The following is a 15327-nucleotide window of genomic DNA, read 5'->3' as shown; positions in this document are numbered from 1 at the left end:
GGTTTTGGTTGCCTTCAGCTCAAAACCATTTGCATACCACAGAGGCACATCTTGGGGTGACTGGTTTGGAGCCCCTACACCACAGAGCCCTATCTTGCTTCCTAGAGGAGGAAAATGGTATTCTGGTGCTAGGTTTGGCAAACTACAGCCCGCTGCCGGTATCTGTATAGCAGTCTGTGAGCTAAGAATAGTATTTACAGTTGTAAATAGCTGGGGGGGGGGGGGGGGCGGGGAGGGAGATCAGAGGAGGCATAAAAAATAAAAGACATTTGTGACACTTGGGCATTATATGAAGAACAAAACTCAGCATCCATAAGTAACTATTGGAACCAAGCCCCGCCCTCATTTGCATATGGTGGATGGCAGCTTTGCACTACAACATTAGAGTTGAATAGCTGCAACAGAAACCGCCTGGCCCAGAAAACCTGAAATGCTCAGGGTCCAGCCCGTGACAGAAATCGTGTGCGGCCCCTGCTGGAGTGTTAAGCTGAAAAGGCAAAGGAGTAAGGGCGGGTGAGTCCAAAAGGCTACCTTGGGGGTGGAGGAGGGCATTTTGTGAAAACCTGTTAGGACTTTGACAAGAGGCAGGTTGGCTTGAGTTCTGTGTTATGGTAATAAGTAACTGATCTGGAAGCAGTGATGTTTGAGACAGGGAAGCGCTATTACTATTATTTTATTTACTTTAAAAAATATGTTTTTACTGATATTTATTTATTTATTTATTAAATATATTTTATTGATTTTTTACAGAGAGGAAGAGAGAGGGATAGAGAGTTAGAAACATCGATGAGAGAGAAACATCGATCAGCTGCCTCCTGCACACCTCCTACTGGGGATGTGCCCACAACCCAGGTACGTGCCCTTGACTGGAATCGAACCTGGGACCTTTCAGTCCGCAGGCCGACGCTCTATCCACTGAGCCAAACCAATTTCGGCTGTTTTTACTGATTTTTAGAAAGAAAGGAAGGGAGAGGGAGAGAGGCCTCCTGTACACCCAACACTGGGGATCGAGCCCGCAACCCTGACCGGGAATCGAACCGCGACCTCCTGGTTCCTAGGTCGACACTCAACCACTGGGCCACGTCAGCGGGACTTCTTGGGGGGTGGTAAGTTAACTCTAGGAAATACGAGTTACACAGCAGACCTCATTAGCTAGTGTTGCTATCAGAATTTGACCCTCAAGGCCGCCAACCTTACAATGTGGGCACTGCTAGTGGCCTAATCTTGTTTATAACTGACAGAGCGAGGTAAGAGTCGTGCACTTGGGGAGCCATCGTTCATGAGAAGGGGGTTCAGATACCATCGAGAATGCCAGAGGGAGTATGAGAAACCGGGTCACCGCTCTCCAACTTGAATTGGGGGACGGCATACTTTCATCTCCAGCTGAGGTGACGTGCACAGGCCGCGGCATGCCCTGCAGAACAAGGTGGGCCTGCCTCTCTGAGCAGGCCGGGGAGGCCACGGGGGACAGACGCCACTTCCCATCCGTTCTCTGCAAATGGCCTGCAACCCACACCAGCGGCCAATGAAAGGGAGTGGCTGTGGGCTCAGCGTCCCAGGAAGGCTTCAGCTGGAGCCCAGCCCTTGGCAAAGATCCCAGTTTAGGGTGGGGGGCTATTTTCAGCAAGGGGCCAATTAAGAAGATGGGGCCACGTGGTCACGCCCTCTAACACAGGGCCCTCTGCGCTTGGGGAAGCTACCTGGTACTGGGGGAGCTCCCGGGCTCCCCCTGGCTACACCCAGATGGGGAAAAAGAATTGTATTTTTTTGTAGCTCATATCAACCAGCGTTTTAGAAAAGTATTTGTAGTTTTATAAAAGGGTGCTTTTGTGTTTATTTTTTGTTAAACCTAATGGTTTGTGAATGTGCCTTAGGACCCACAGCTTATAGGCAATGGGGCTTCAACCAACACTGTTAATCATAACCATCATCTGGGGTTTGGTTTTGTTTTTTCTTTCTTTCATTGTGTTCTTATTTTTTTTCTTAACATATTTTGCAGAATCAGTTTTAAGAGCAACCTCATCAAGTCATAATGGCCAAACACGAGCACTCTGGGGCAGGTGGGGGGATTACTCAAGCAAAGAAAACCTAACCGAGCAACTTGTAGGGTCACCCACCTTCCTGGTTTGCCCAGGACTGTACCAATTTCAGCGCATTTTAGTCCCCCCTCCCCCATAATCCCAGAAACCCCTCAGTCCCAGGCAAAGCAGGACAGACGGTTGCCAACCTCCCCTTTGAATCCTACCAAGCAGCAAACTGGCCCAGACCCAGTGGCCAGCAAGTCCCAGATGGCTCCGCCTCTGCGCCCTGAGCTGGCTCTTCCTGCTTTCAAGGGCATCGTCTTACCACCCTCCCCCACCCGAGTCTTCAGGAGTTAGGGGCCCCAGAATGCTGAGGGACCCCGTGGCTAGATCCCCCTAGAGGAGAGGAGGTGGGCACCCCCATCATAGGAGGTGGGTGGCCCTGTGGGAGGCGCACCCAGTGTGCGTCACGGCCATCTGACCCGGAGGCACGGGGCACTCGCCCCGCTCCGGTTTCATGGAGCCGCGGCCCAGCTGCGTGGTGGTGACCGGTAAGCCTGTGTGTCTGCTTTCCCATGTGCCTCTGCCTTTCGCCTGGCCCTGATTCTGGTCACAACCGGTTCCCCAGTGGGGAAAAGAGAGCGGCCAACAGTGGTGCCAGTAACTCCAGAAGGAAGCTAACGCCCAGCTCTGCCTGTTCAGAAGCGGCAGCGGACAGAGAGGCGTTTGCACTCTGTCCTGCCGTTCGCTACCAATAGCTCCTGAATGGCAGGCATGTAAGCGCCCATCTGTGGCGGAGGCCCAGACCTTGACCTTGAGCCCATCAGGGAGGAAGTCAGTGGGCCCAGGTGGCATCTGCCAGAGTGCAGTTTCTTAGCCAGGAAGGAGCTGGGGGTCCCAGAAAGGACAGGGCCTCATAAAGCTGGGGCAGTCCATCTGCAGTGACCACCCCCCAAAGGTGCCCCCCCACACCCCCAGACCAGAGAGCTTTGGGCCCCTCAGAAAACCACGAGGCACCCTGAGCCACCAGTTGGAGACTCTGAACCCAAAAGGCCACCTGGGAAGGAATGGTAGTTGCCCACTCCTGCCCAAATCCACCCAGCACACCCCAAATCCACCCCAGCCCCCCAAGTCACTGTCGCAGCTGGGCTCCTGGAGGGTGTGTTTTGTGGGGTTGTTTTTTTTTGTTAATCCTCACCCGAAGATATCTCTCCATTGATTTTTATTCTGGTGGTGGTGTTGTTAATCCGCACCCAAGGATATTTTTCCATTGGTTTTCAGAGCGAGTAGAAGGTAGGGAGGGCGAGAGAGAGAGAAACATCGATGAGAGAGGCAACACTGATTGGCAGCCTCCTGTATGTGCCCCAATCAAGGCTGGGGATCGAGCCTGCAACCCAGGTACATGCCCCTGACCAGAATCGAACCCGGGACCCTTCAGTCCGAAGGCTGAGGCTCTATCTACTGAGCCAGACTGGTTAGGGCGAGGGTTTGATTTCTCTACAAAGCTCTTTCTTTTTACTTAGACATAATTGGCACATTTTAAGTTTTTGGAACTGTGTTGGCTGAAGGCAACAGAGGAAGACAAGGATTCCTCTGTGTGGCAAATCACAAGTTACCTATCTCAACATTTTCAGACTATAATCAAACTCCTCTTAACCTTCTGAGTAAAAGACCGTTCTTTTGAAAACCTTTCGTCTCCCCTGCTCTCACTGTGGTATTCTGGGTGTGGAGATTGAGTGGTTCAAATTACCCTTGAATTCCTAAGGAAACTATACCTCTGGTAAATGAATGCTTGTCACCAATGAACTATGAATACCGAAGCGCCAGGGCAGGTCTTAGACCAGGGGTGGGCAAACTTTTTGACTCGAGGGCCACAATGGGTTCTTAAACTGGACCGGAGGGCCAGAACAAAAGCATGGATGGAGTGTTTGTGTGAACTAATATAAATTCAAAGTAAAGGAGCGGAGGGGAGAGCAAGAGAACCGGATAGAACAGCCGGATCCGGCCCGTGGGCCGTAGTTTGCCCACGGCTGTCTTAGACTCACGCGGACCCGTTTGCTGGCCAACCTGAGACTGTTTGCTGAAGTACCTGTCCATCGCTGTGGCTTCCAGAGTGTGGCCTGCCTTTATTGAAAATGCTGAGCTGCCAGGGGCAGTCTTTTCGTTTAACTGGATTTGCTTCGTGTGTGAATCTGGCCAAGACAATTTGGCATGGAGACAGATGATGGGAAGACAAGGGCTCAAGATCAAGGTGTGTTTGCCCAGCTGGCGTGGCTCGGTGGTTGAGCATCGACCTAGGAACCGGGAGGTCACAGTTCGGTTCCCAGTTGGGGCACATGCCTGGGTTGCAGACTCGATCCCCAGTAGGGGCGTGCAGAAGGCAGCTGATCCATGATTCTCTCTCATCATAGAGGTTTTTCTCTCTCTCTCCCTCTCCCTTCCTCTCTGAAATCAATAAAAACAGATATTAGGAGAACAGTGCCTCACATTCTGTGATGCTCCCAGCCTGGCAAGGTCGCAGGCCTCCAAGGAAGGGAAGTGGGAGTTCCAGGGGACCCACAATGGCTCCGGGAGCAGACCAGGAGAAGAAACACCCCACCTCACCCCCCACCACCCTAGGCCTGGCCTGAACCAACCAGAACCTCCTTGATTTCAGGTTTCGGGCCCTTCCGGCAGCACCTGGTGAATTCCAGCTGGGAAGCAGTGAAGGTAAACACCTGCCAGGCCCAGACCTGGGCCCTCAGGGCCAGGCCAGCTCCTCTTGGGGCCAGCTCCCTGAGGGAGGGGCCCTGGCGAAGGGCTGGCCTCTGGTCCTCGGGTGGGTCCTCGCCTGCCCCAGGTGGCCCTTTTGGCTGTGTGGTAAACAACAATAAAGCTAGCCCGGCCGGTGTGGCTCAGTGGTTGAGCGCTGACCTATGAAACAGGAGGCCACAGTTTGATTCCCAGTCAGAGCACACGCCCGGGTTGTGGACTTGGTCCCCATCGGGGGGCATGCAGGAGGCAGCCGATCAACCATATTCTCTAATCATTGATGTTTCTATCTCTTTCTCCCTCCCCCGTCCTCTCTGAAATCAATAAAAATGTTGTGTGTGTATGTGCGTGTGTGTGTGTTAAGTGGTTGCCAGAAAAGCTGGTTGCTACAGTAGGAGAGGTCCCTGTAGACAACAGAGAGAAGGGGGGGGGTCTCATTTTTTTCTCATGCTGGTTATTATTATCTTAGGCCTTCTCATATTAACAAGAACACAAAATAAAATCCACTGTGGCTTTACTCACTAGCTCCGACCGGTGATCGAACCCAAAACCTAGGTACATGCCCTGACCAGGAATCGAACCCAGCACCTTTTGGTTTTGGGATATGGGATGATGCTCCAACCAATGGAGCCACATGGGCCAGGGCTGCCTGCCTCTTTCAACAGGAGCTCTCCAAGCTGGGCCTGGGGAGGGACACGGAGGTGGAGCTGCGGACTCTTCAGCTGCCCGTGGATTACAGGGAGGTGAAGCAGAGAGTCACCAGAATCTGGGAAGATCTGCAACCCCAAGTAAATGACAGCTGGGGAGCCGGTGGGGGGGATGGGGGGGTTGCTGATGATGAGATGGAGCCCCAGAGCCTGTGAACCCCTGGACCCCAGTTCTAGAGTTGATGGCTTAAATGCACCCCCGCCCTGCATCTCACCAGCACCATCCCAGTGGGTTTTATAAGGTTCTGGGCCTGTTTCTAAAAGTTTAAGCTGTAATAAATGCAGCACAGCTGGCATGGCCCAGTGGTTGAGCGCCGACCTATGAACCAGGAGGTCAAGGTTCGATTCCCAGCCAGGGCACAAGTGAGGGTTGTGGGCTCAATCCCCAGTAAGGGGGTGTGCAGGAGGCAGCCGATCAGTTTCTCTCTCTCTCTCTCTCTCCTCCTTCCTCTCTCAAATCCTATATAATAAAAGCCTAATATGCTGTTTCCAGTTGTCCGTTCAACCAATCAAAGCATAATATGCTAATGATATGCTATGGCCACTCAACTGCTTGCTATGACGTGCTCTGACCACCAGGGGGGGCAGACGCTCCAACCTGTAGGTTAGCTTGCTACTGAGTGAGATACAGGCCCTGGAGCCCTCCCGTGGTCCCGCCCTGGCCCCGATTGTGCACTGGTGGGGTCCCTTGGCCTGGCCTGCACCCTCTCGCAATCCGGGACACCTCAGGGGATGTTGGAGAGCTGGTTTCCTCCAGGTCCCGTAGGCCAGGCCAAGGGACCCCACTGGTGCATGAATTCAGGCCTCTAGTCAATATATACGTCTTTTTTTTTTTTTTAATGGAAGCTTTATTCCCAGCCAGGACTCAAAAGATAGTTACCCCCTAGCAGACAGGCCTCGGGTTAGTTCCCAGCCAAGCCCATGCAGGGAAGGTGGCTGTGAAGTGGGCCGCCAGGGCCGCCTGCCTTACACCCAGCCCATTTTATCCCAACAGTTACCAGATAAAAAAAAAAAATGGGTACACAAATACCCCGCAAATACAGAGCCCAGACGATGAGAGGAGCAAAACACACACCTCCACCCCAGTAAGACAACGCCCCAAAGGCTTCCATAAAACGCTTCGCTGTGTTCCCAAGAGGAAAACCAACCAGTTCCAGAAATGCTAAGAATACTGTATTCGCTCAGTGACCGACTTCCTGCATCAGCGCTGCCAAGGCAACGCGGGGCGTCCCCTGGGGTCTCAGAGAGCAGCTGGACCCCCCGGGGGACACAGAGGAATATTCCACCGTGTGCAAGAATATTTTCCAACACAAAAGCATTTAAATAGACGACGCCTCATGGTTTTTCTATGCAGCGGCTTTCCCGTGCGGCCTATGAGTGAGGGGAAGTAGGGGGGAGGCCCGGAAGCGCAGTGGCGGTTTGAGAGGTTTTTCCCGCCTCGCACTCGCCCCCGCCCCCGGCTGGGCCTTCAGGATAGATGGGGACAGACAGGCCTCCGTTGCCCTAAATTCCCCGCCGCCCCCTGTTCACACAGCTCACCGTGCACGTGGGCGTGGACACCGCCGCCAAGGCCGTGGTTCTCGAGCAGCGCGGCAGGAACCGCTGGTATCGCGAGACCGACGTCCGTGGCTTCCGGCCCGAGCACGGTGCGTGCGTCCCGGATGGCCCGGAAGTGACTGAGTCGCGGGTCAACATGAAGGCGGTCAGCAGGCGCGTGGCCGTGGAGGGCGTGGAGGTGATGTTTTCCCGCGATGCGGGCAGGTGCGTTGCGTCGCGTCACTGAGCAGGAAGGGGAGGCTAACCCACCTTTCTTTTTCTTTTCTTTCTTTTTTTTTTATAAACATGTTTTTATTGATTTCAGAGAGGAAGGGAGAGGGAGAGAATCATGGATCGGCTGCCTCCTGCAGGCCGCCCACTGGGGATCAAGCCCGCGACCCGGGGCATGTGCCCTGACCTGGAATGGAAAGGTGACCTCCTGGTTCACAGGTTGAGGCTCAACCACTGAGCCACGCCGGCAGCCCTGACCCATCTTTCTTCTAGGAAGTCTCCCTTCAAAAAGGCCACCGTGTGTCCTGCCACTGGGCACGTGGGCACCCAGTGCCACCCCAGGATGGTCCTTGCAGACCGGCTGTTGTCCCCCCACCCTGTGTCCCCAGGTCCCCTCCCCCTAACACAGCCTTTGGTGCGTTGGTAGAAAAAAGATGTGATGGCATATTTTGAGAGCCACTAATAGTTTGGGGGTGCTTTATTTTTACTGATTGCAGCCAAAGTGGGGATGGAACTGTTCTGATAGATTTACCTTTGTTTCTCCAAACTCTTGACTCCCAGTAGGTGGTTTCTCCTCCCAGCAAAAAAAAAAAAAAGAATGAATGAATGTAGACACCAATGAGAGGGGTTCACAGGTTAAAGGTGAAGCCACCTCGGCCACTTGCTGGTCATAAGACCATGAGGCTAAGAGCCAGTCTCTCCCCAGCTTATTCCCAGTAATACGGCCTTTCTGAGGCAGAAGGACAGAACCTCCGTCTCCCTGGGTGGCAGTCCTCCCTCCTCACGTGCTGGGGATGATGCTACAGCACCACTGCTGCTTGCCTTTCCCTGGTCCAAGGAGTCACCTGGGGTTCCCTGCCTTTGCAGATACGTCTGCGATTACACCTACTACCTGTCTTTGCATCTTGGGAATGGGCGTGCGGCGCTCATCCACGTGCCCCCGTTGTCTCCGGGGCTCCCCGCCAGCCTGCTGGGAAAGGCCCTGCAAGTCATCATCCAGGAGATGCTGGAGGAGGGTGAGAACGCCCAAGGTCAAAGCCTGGTGCCCAGAAAACAGACCTCGGTGGTTCCAGCCCAGGAGAACCGACTGGGGCTCTGCTCTTTTGGAGAAAATGGGATATTTCAGTCCCGGGTGGAGAGTTCAGCTGTGCTTCGAGAGGCTTTTAAAAAACTGCTTATCACACAGTTTACACAGAGGGACAAGTTCCGGATTAGCCCCAGGAAGTCACAGAGTTATTTTATTGTCAGGAGGCAGGACAACACTCTGAAAGGCAGACATTTCACCCGGAACCCACCAGCTTCGGTTATGGTTTTCATGACAGTAAAATGAAATCCTCATTTTTTTTTCTCTCTCTTAGACAAGATGATGTAGCGGTGGGCTGGTCCCTGACCCCCTGGCCATGGGGACATACAGGCGTGGTCACCGCTGGGTGCCCCATTCCTGACCTTTAAGCTCTGACATCCAGGTGCTCTGGGCTCCTTTGAGCCACTGAGTCTCAAGTGTTTTTTTTTTTCTTGTCCTTTTTCAACTTAAAAAAAAAAAATTGTGGTAACATCATGCCGTTTTCTATGACAGCTGCACCATTTTCTAGTCCTACCTGTAGTGTTTGGTTTTAACGCAAAGGTTAATAGCTGGGTTTGCTTCTTGCCTCTTTTCATCCTTCATTTTGCTCTCATGACACTGCCCTGCTCACAGTCACGTTTTCCTTGCCCCGGGTTTCCTTGTAAGCAAATGTCCACGGGAGCCGCATTAGCAACGTGTTTGGAGGAAAGGATCGAAGGTGGCTCAGCTCTGGGAAATTCCTTATTGTCTTGGTGTGCTCACAGCTATTACTTTTCACTTAATGATGTTTAAGAAAATGGTCACTAGTGCTCAGATTCATTCACAATAAGAAACAGTATCTGCAGCTTAATAACCACGGAGCTGGACAGGCCTTGCTTGTTTTAGCACCAGCCCTGTAGCACACTTGTGCGTTTGGAGCAGACGTTACAGGACCTCTTTTGCAAATGAATGTGATCGCTGGACATAACACAGATCCAAGTCACGGTGTAGCCTATGAAAAGCCAGCAAGTGGGGGTGGGATGGTCTGGCCAGAACAGTTGTTAATGTGCAGATCCTTCTGTATTTTGTAGGCAAACACTGCTCCCCAGAGCCCTTGATGCCCCCGCCCCTCCCAATTCTAGCTCCCATCTCAGGACAGTAGCAGGCAGGGGGCCTCCGGTCCCGGCTCCTGTGTTAGTTCACATTGCTTGGCACCAAGCCATACACATGTCACGAGCTTTTAGATGTGATTCTCTGGGGAGGCCCAGAGCTCCCTCGTGATGAATGCATCATGTCTCCCCCCTCATGGCCTCCGAAATTCTTAAGGGAGAACCCCAGAGGCCACATCCCGGGCTGAGTGGCCTGCCACCTCACGCCCCCTCTGATACACCCCGGGGCCTGTTTAGTTATGAACGTGCGGCACTTCTGAGTCGGTTTGAAAACTACAGCGGAAAAGGCTGAGCCTTGGATTGGTCATTTAATAGCTGGGGGGCGGGTCTTGGGCCTGGCTGCCTGTTTGCTCATCTCTAAAACTAATAAGAACCCCTCCCCTGCAGAGTTGTTACAGAGACGCAGTGCGAGAATGGAGGTGACGGCCCCTCAGTGATGGGAGACCATCAGGCTGCTGCTGGACCCGAGGTCTTAGGAAGTGGCCCGGTGGGGACAGGTCCTCCTCACACTGCCGAAGACCCAGCGCCTTCACGCTTCTGAGGACAGGTGCAGAGCGCACCGCAGCAGTCCGGGAGGCAGCACGAACCCACCCGGGGACGTGGGAGAGGCGTGCTGGCCTCCTGTGTTCACCCTGCCCGCAGCCCAGACATCCCCGGAGCCTTGGAAACAAGCCTACCTTTAGTCATTGGTCGGCTAGAAACGGTCCCCTGAGGGCCAAGCACTTCCTGCCAATGGTGAGCAAAATCCCAGGGACAACACCAAGCTTGAGAGTTTTTTTGTTAATCCTCACCCACAGATATTTTTCCATTGCTTTTTTAGAGAGAATGGAAGGGAGGAGAGAGACAGAGAAACATCGATGTGAAAGACACACATGGATGGGCTGCCTCCTGCACGGCCCCAACTGTGGGTTGAGCCCGCCAAACGGGCATGTGCCCTGACGGGGAATTGAACCGTGACCTCCTGGTTCATAGGTCGACGCGCAACCACTGAGCCACGCCAGCCAGGCACAGCTTGTTTGCACTAAATGTGTATTCACATTTCCCACCGTGACCATTTCCCTGGCAAAGATAATGCTGCCTGGGCTGTAGAGTCCTCGGGGCTGGCTGAGATCATGAACTTGTAAGGAGCTAACATTTGTAAACACCTCCAGCGAGCCACATCCTGGATGTGCTTACTCGGCTCTCCCTGCCCCCTCTGAGTAGGTGTGCTGGCTGTGAGGTGCCAACGATGACATGGAAATGTGGAGGTCAAGTCCTTTGCCCCAGAGTCCCCCAGATCAAGCTGCCCCCCTTGGCCTGACTTTTGTCTGCGGAAGGTGTAGGAAAAATCCACAGATCAGTGGAAACAAGTACAGATTTCTGTATTTTAGGTATTCAGATTTTCTCATAGCTGACTTAATGGAGTGAGAAACAGAATGCTCCCCTGTCTTCACCAGCAGTTTGCATGCTGTGGGGGTTCAGCTGTCAGAAATAAAACCTTCACGCTGAACACCTCCAAGTGACATGTGTGAACACGCATGCCACACGCAGCTCAGCGCCCCTGCCTCAGAAGCATGGTGAGTCTTGCACGGAGGCGCGAACAAAATTGGAGACCAGAAGTGCATACAGAATTCCTTTATTGAACGTAAACCATGTAATACTTGAACTATTAGAAAAAAGCAGAGTAAGATAAACTAAAGTCGCATTAGCTTCAGCCATTCAAAATAGACAAAGTTTCTTTTTTCCCCCCATAATGTAAAGAATCCAGAGTATATCGCGATAACAGGGATAAATTCTTACAATGGAGTATACAAAACCATTTTGAAATTTTTTTTTAGCTACTGATTTTTTTGTATATAAACAGAGGGAGTTTTTACGAATAATTTGTCCACAGAAAGTCATTTTACGTAACAAATTGGCTGTGTTAATTACTGGTTTTTAAAAACTTTTTAAAAAACTTTTTTTTTAAACAAGAAAACTTGGAAAATAAATGATCTGCAATACATCCATTCCATCGCGCCTTCTGGTTTGATTTCGTTTGCTTCTTTAAAATTTTTTCCCGGAGGACAAACTCTGGCAAACCTCTCCTGGCAACCTCACTGGCTTAGAAAGCACACAGCTGTTTTTGCCAAGCATCTATTCCACCTGTGGATGCGTCTACGCCAACACCCAACACCCGAACGCCACGTTGCAAACAGAAAATACTGTATCTGGACCTTTCTCCCATCTTGTGCAGAACACCCCGTTTCCAATGGTGGGGTTTTTGTGGCATTGTGTAGACGTGGCCCATAACCCACTGGGCGCAAGAGGAAATGGAGTCAGACTTTAAAAAAATTGTGTGTGTGTGTGTGTGTGTGTGTGTGTGTAGCTTTTATTCAAAAGAACTTTGTTTTGTATTGGAAAAATGTATCTTCGGTGTTGTGCCTTAAAAAATAAGAGAGTCTCTGGTTATATAACAAAGCGTTAATCATAATATGAGGCATGTAAGCAAATAGTCTGCCGGCACCAGAATGACTGTCTCGCGTGGTAAGTCTACATGCGGCGAGCGCCGGGACGCCACGAGCTGTGCAGTCAGCCCCTCCATCGCGAGGCGTCCCGCAACCATGGCAACAGCCGCACCAGATGCCGAGTGCCGGGCGCACCGCCGGGCACCGCCGGGCGGCAGCACCTCCGCTGGTTCCTTGGCCAGTGAGGTTCCTTCAGTCTCTTAAAGTAGCTACACTCCCAAGATAAATGACCAGCAAATGATGATCCCCTTCCCGACCAGAAGGTTCAGGAAGACCAAGATACTGAAGATACAGAACTACTTAAATCGCCACCATTCCTTCGCTATAAACTAGGGCATGAAGCGTGGGTGGGAGGGGGTGTGGGGGGTGTAAAAAGGGTTATGCAGGGCATGGGGACAGGGAAAATGCATTTTTGGCATCTCGTAAAGCTAGCTAGTAAACAGGTGTCCTATAAAAAAAAATAAATGGATCACGAGCATACATTTGCACAGAGAACCCAAGTGTCTTTAAATTATTTCGGCGATTACAGACTACAAACGTTGTATAAAATTATTCTATGTCCTTACAAAAATGCAATGAAACGTTGAATTAGTTCTTGTAAACCAGATCTTCGTCGACTGACTACCCGTATCTACTGGACATGAGAGCCCTCTGAAAATGCTAATGTGTGAGTGAGTAAAACGATGCTGACCGGAAAGATGAGGACACACACAAACGTGGCCACACGGATGAGTAATCCAAAAACAACAACAAAAAATAGATGAGTAATCAAAAAAACAAAATTATAGATGAGTAATCAAAAAACCAACAAAAAATATAGATGAGTAATCAAAAAAACAAAGTTATAGATGAGTAATCAAAAAAATTATAGATGAGTAATCAAAAAAAATTATAGATGAGTAATCAAAAAAACCAACAAAATATAGATGAGTAATCAAAAAAAAAACCAACAAAAAATATAGATGAGTAATCATATTCTTGCTTAAACAACAAAAAAAGAAAACAAAACCCTAAAGTCATGCCCCAGAAGCAACCGCTGACGGGCGTGCTGGAGTTCGTGTCCTCAGACGATGGACTTAACTCCGAGTCACAGTCCCCAACGTAGGGCGTTGGGGTATCTGTTGAAGACAAATGCCCATGGATGACTCCCGAGCCTGGACGTGGTCTGACGCATTCAAGAAACCATCCATTTCAGAGCGCGGCCCGCACTTCCTTCCTCCAAGCCCTGGGCCCTTGTGCTCAGCGATTCTTCTCTCCTCGTCCCGCCAGGACCTCGGCGACGACGGAGGCTTCCTCCCGCCTGCTCTTCCCGCCATCAAGGAGTGTTCATCCGCTTTTTCTCTGAGGGGCCAGCTCTGTCATCTGAGCTGGGGGCCAGACGTGACCCCCTCTGGCCCGTCCTCTGTATCTTCAGCATCTCCGGCAACAGAGAGGTTCGGTCCAAAACGACATCCTTTCTCGTTCTCATTTGCGGCGACTGCGTCCCGACTGGAGCCAGGACGCCGGCCTTTCATCACCGCTTCTTCAGAAGAGCGGGTGTCTGGTCCGGATCTCCCGGTGCTGCAGAGCCCGGGAGACGGAGCCACAGCCGATGCGCACAGAGGCAACATGAACCGGGGCACGGGCCCCAGGCCTTGGGTGCGCCCCCGGGACGGGCCCAGGCGGGGCGCGGAGGGCTACTGCCCACCGGGAGGGGCCTCTGACTTGGGAAGGAGCTGCCTTCCATCCTCTGGCCACTCGGGGGACAGCGAGGACGTTGGACCGCGCGTCCTCGCCTTCTCGCCCCTTGAGCTGTGGCCTGCGTGTGCCACGCGCCCACCTGCCGACGGAGGCGGGCTGCCGAGAAAGGCGTCGGCGGAACCAACGGGCCCAGGACTTGGCATTGGACTTGGCTCGTGAATGCGTGGCACCAGCCAAAACACACCAACCAGTTCATGCCAAGCATCTTGCCACTGGGTAGTTCCACCATAACCACTCTTTTCTCTCTTTCCCACGCCGCTTCTCCGACCTCGGGAACCTCATTCGCGCCACGAGAAACCGGCTGGAAGGGGAGGCCAGTGCTGGCCATGAGCCCCGTCTTCTCTCTTCCTCCTCTGAGGAAGCTCATCTCAACGGTGTCCAACGTCACGACACCCCATAAAGGAGACCTGGGCGGCCGGGGTCTCGCCCCGCCGGGCCTGGACAGCGTCTCCAGGACACGCCGGCTTAGCTCCCGCCGCACCCGGGGCGGGCGTCGGCTCGATGATGCTCGATGATGCGCCTGAGCGGTTCGTGACGCTTCGAGCAGCCGGAGCTGCTGTCGGGAGGAGGTCGCGTGCGAAATGCCACAGTCCGGCTCGAGTGAATTATTCGGAGCGTAGGAAAGAGAAAAAAAAAAAAAAAATCAAGGGGAGGCGGGGACCCGGCCTCGCGGCGGGCAGGCGGGCGGGCCGGGGGTGGCTTGGTCCAGTAGGATGACCGCGCCCTCACAGCAAGCGTGTTTCTCTAACTGCGGAAGCGTTGGTTACGATGCGCACTACTACGGTTAGTGTTTGCTTTCTACTTAAAGAAAAACCACCGACGTCAAACGGTAACAGAACCACACCAACAACTCGGACGTTGGAACGAGAGAAACCCTTGGAACCGGCTGGGTGGACTGGACGCGTCCAGTCGTGGAAACCGGAAGGTATGTGCAAAAGAGGGGAGGCCACCGCCCAGGGGTTCCCCGGCAGCGTGGGTGAGGGGAACCCCCATCAGATAGCATTTCTCAGTGACCTCGAGGTCCCAAGGGCGTGGGGAGAGGGGAGGGGTGTCCCTGCGGGACGGGAGAGCTGCCCCCACTTTTTGGAACGCTTCCCCCGTGTCGTGTCGCCCCGATCACATCACCAGGGCCTGAGAGCAGCTGTTGGAACCGGGTAATGCCATCCACCCCCGTGAGCAGCGGGACAGAGGGGCAGAGGCAAGGCCTGGTGGGAGGCGCGACACCCCGACACCCCAGAAGGAGGCTTGGCGCCTAGCACCACCCCCCTCCAGCCCGAAGGCTTGGTACATCTTTGTTTCCCCCTGGAAGGGAGGAGAAAACGAGGGGGGAATTCAGAGAACATTCTGGAGACGGGGACGGGGACTTTTCTCCACAGAACATTCTGGAAGGGATTGGCTGGGAGGTAGGAACCTCCTATTCTTGACAGGAGGCCTGGCGGACGGGGCAGCCCGAGTGGCGCCCAATGGAGGCGACCCACCCCTGCGCCTAGCAGGTGGGTGCTCACAGCGACGGCCGCCCCTGGCCGCCCCCTGCCCGCTAGATCCCGAAACCACTGCTCCAGTGACGGAATAGGCTTGCCATTCTGTCTGCACAAAGCAACTGGGTTCAAGGACAACCGGCTGGGGCAGTCAAAGGGCCTTCCT

General features: G+C 53.0%; 1 protein-coding gene across 2 annotated transcripts; it reads left to right on the top strand.

Annotated features, from left to right (window-relative positions):
- Positions 1 to 2480: 2480 nt before the first annotated feature.
- Positions 2481 to 11449, top strand: PGPEP1L (pyroglutamyl-peptidase I like). 2 transcript variants are annotated; one of them, XM_080651640.1, is made up of 6 exons: positions 2525 to 2572; positions 4678 to 4730; positions 5438 to 5560; positions 7014 to 7240; positions 8114 to 8262; positions 9845 to 11449. In XM_080651640.1, the coding sequence occupies exons 1-6, from the start codon at positions 2539 to 2541 to the stop codon at positions 9892 to 9894; spliced, it is 636 nt and encodes a 211-aa protein (XP_080507766.1). In that variant the 5' UTR covers positions 2525 to 2538; the 3' UTR covers positions 9895 to 11449. The 2 variants fall into 2 exon arrangements, with proteins under 2 accessions (XP_080507767.1, XP_080507766.1); XM_080651641.1 differs by lacking the exon at positions 5438 to 5560 and having other exon boundaries at positions 2481 to 2572.
- The last annotated feature ends 3878 nt before the right edge of the window (positions 11450 to 15327 follow it).

This window comes from Plecotus auritus (genome assembly GCF_963455305.1).
Source record: "Plecotus auritus genome assembly, chromosome: 15".
In the NCBI taxonomy this organism is placed as follows: domain Eukaryota; kingdom Metazoa; phylum Chordata; class Mammalia; order Chiroptera; family Vespertilionidae; genus Plecotus; species Plecotus auritus.
The sequence above is the reverse complement of the archived record's forward strand: the minus strand, read 5'-3'. Positions and strand labels throughout refer to the sequence as shown.

Excerpts from the sequence above, each read along its gene's own strand:
- PGPEP1L (XM_080651640.1), top strand. The coding sequence starts at position 2,539 with ATGGAGCCGCGGCCCAGCTGCGTGGTGGTGACCG. Across the intron at positions 4,731-5,437 it reads CCAGCTGGGAAGCAGTGAAG|GAGCTCTCCAAGCTGGGCCT; the intron begins GTAAACACCTGC and ends CTCTTTCAACAG. Across the intron at positions 5,561-7,013 it reads GGGAAGATCTGCAACCCCAA|CTCACCGTGCACGTGGGCGT; the intron begins GTAAATGACAGC and ends CTGTTCACACAG.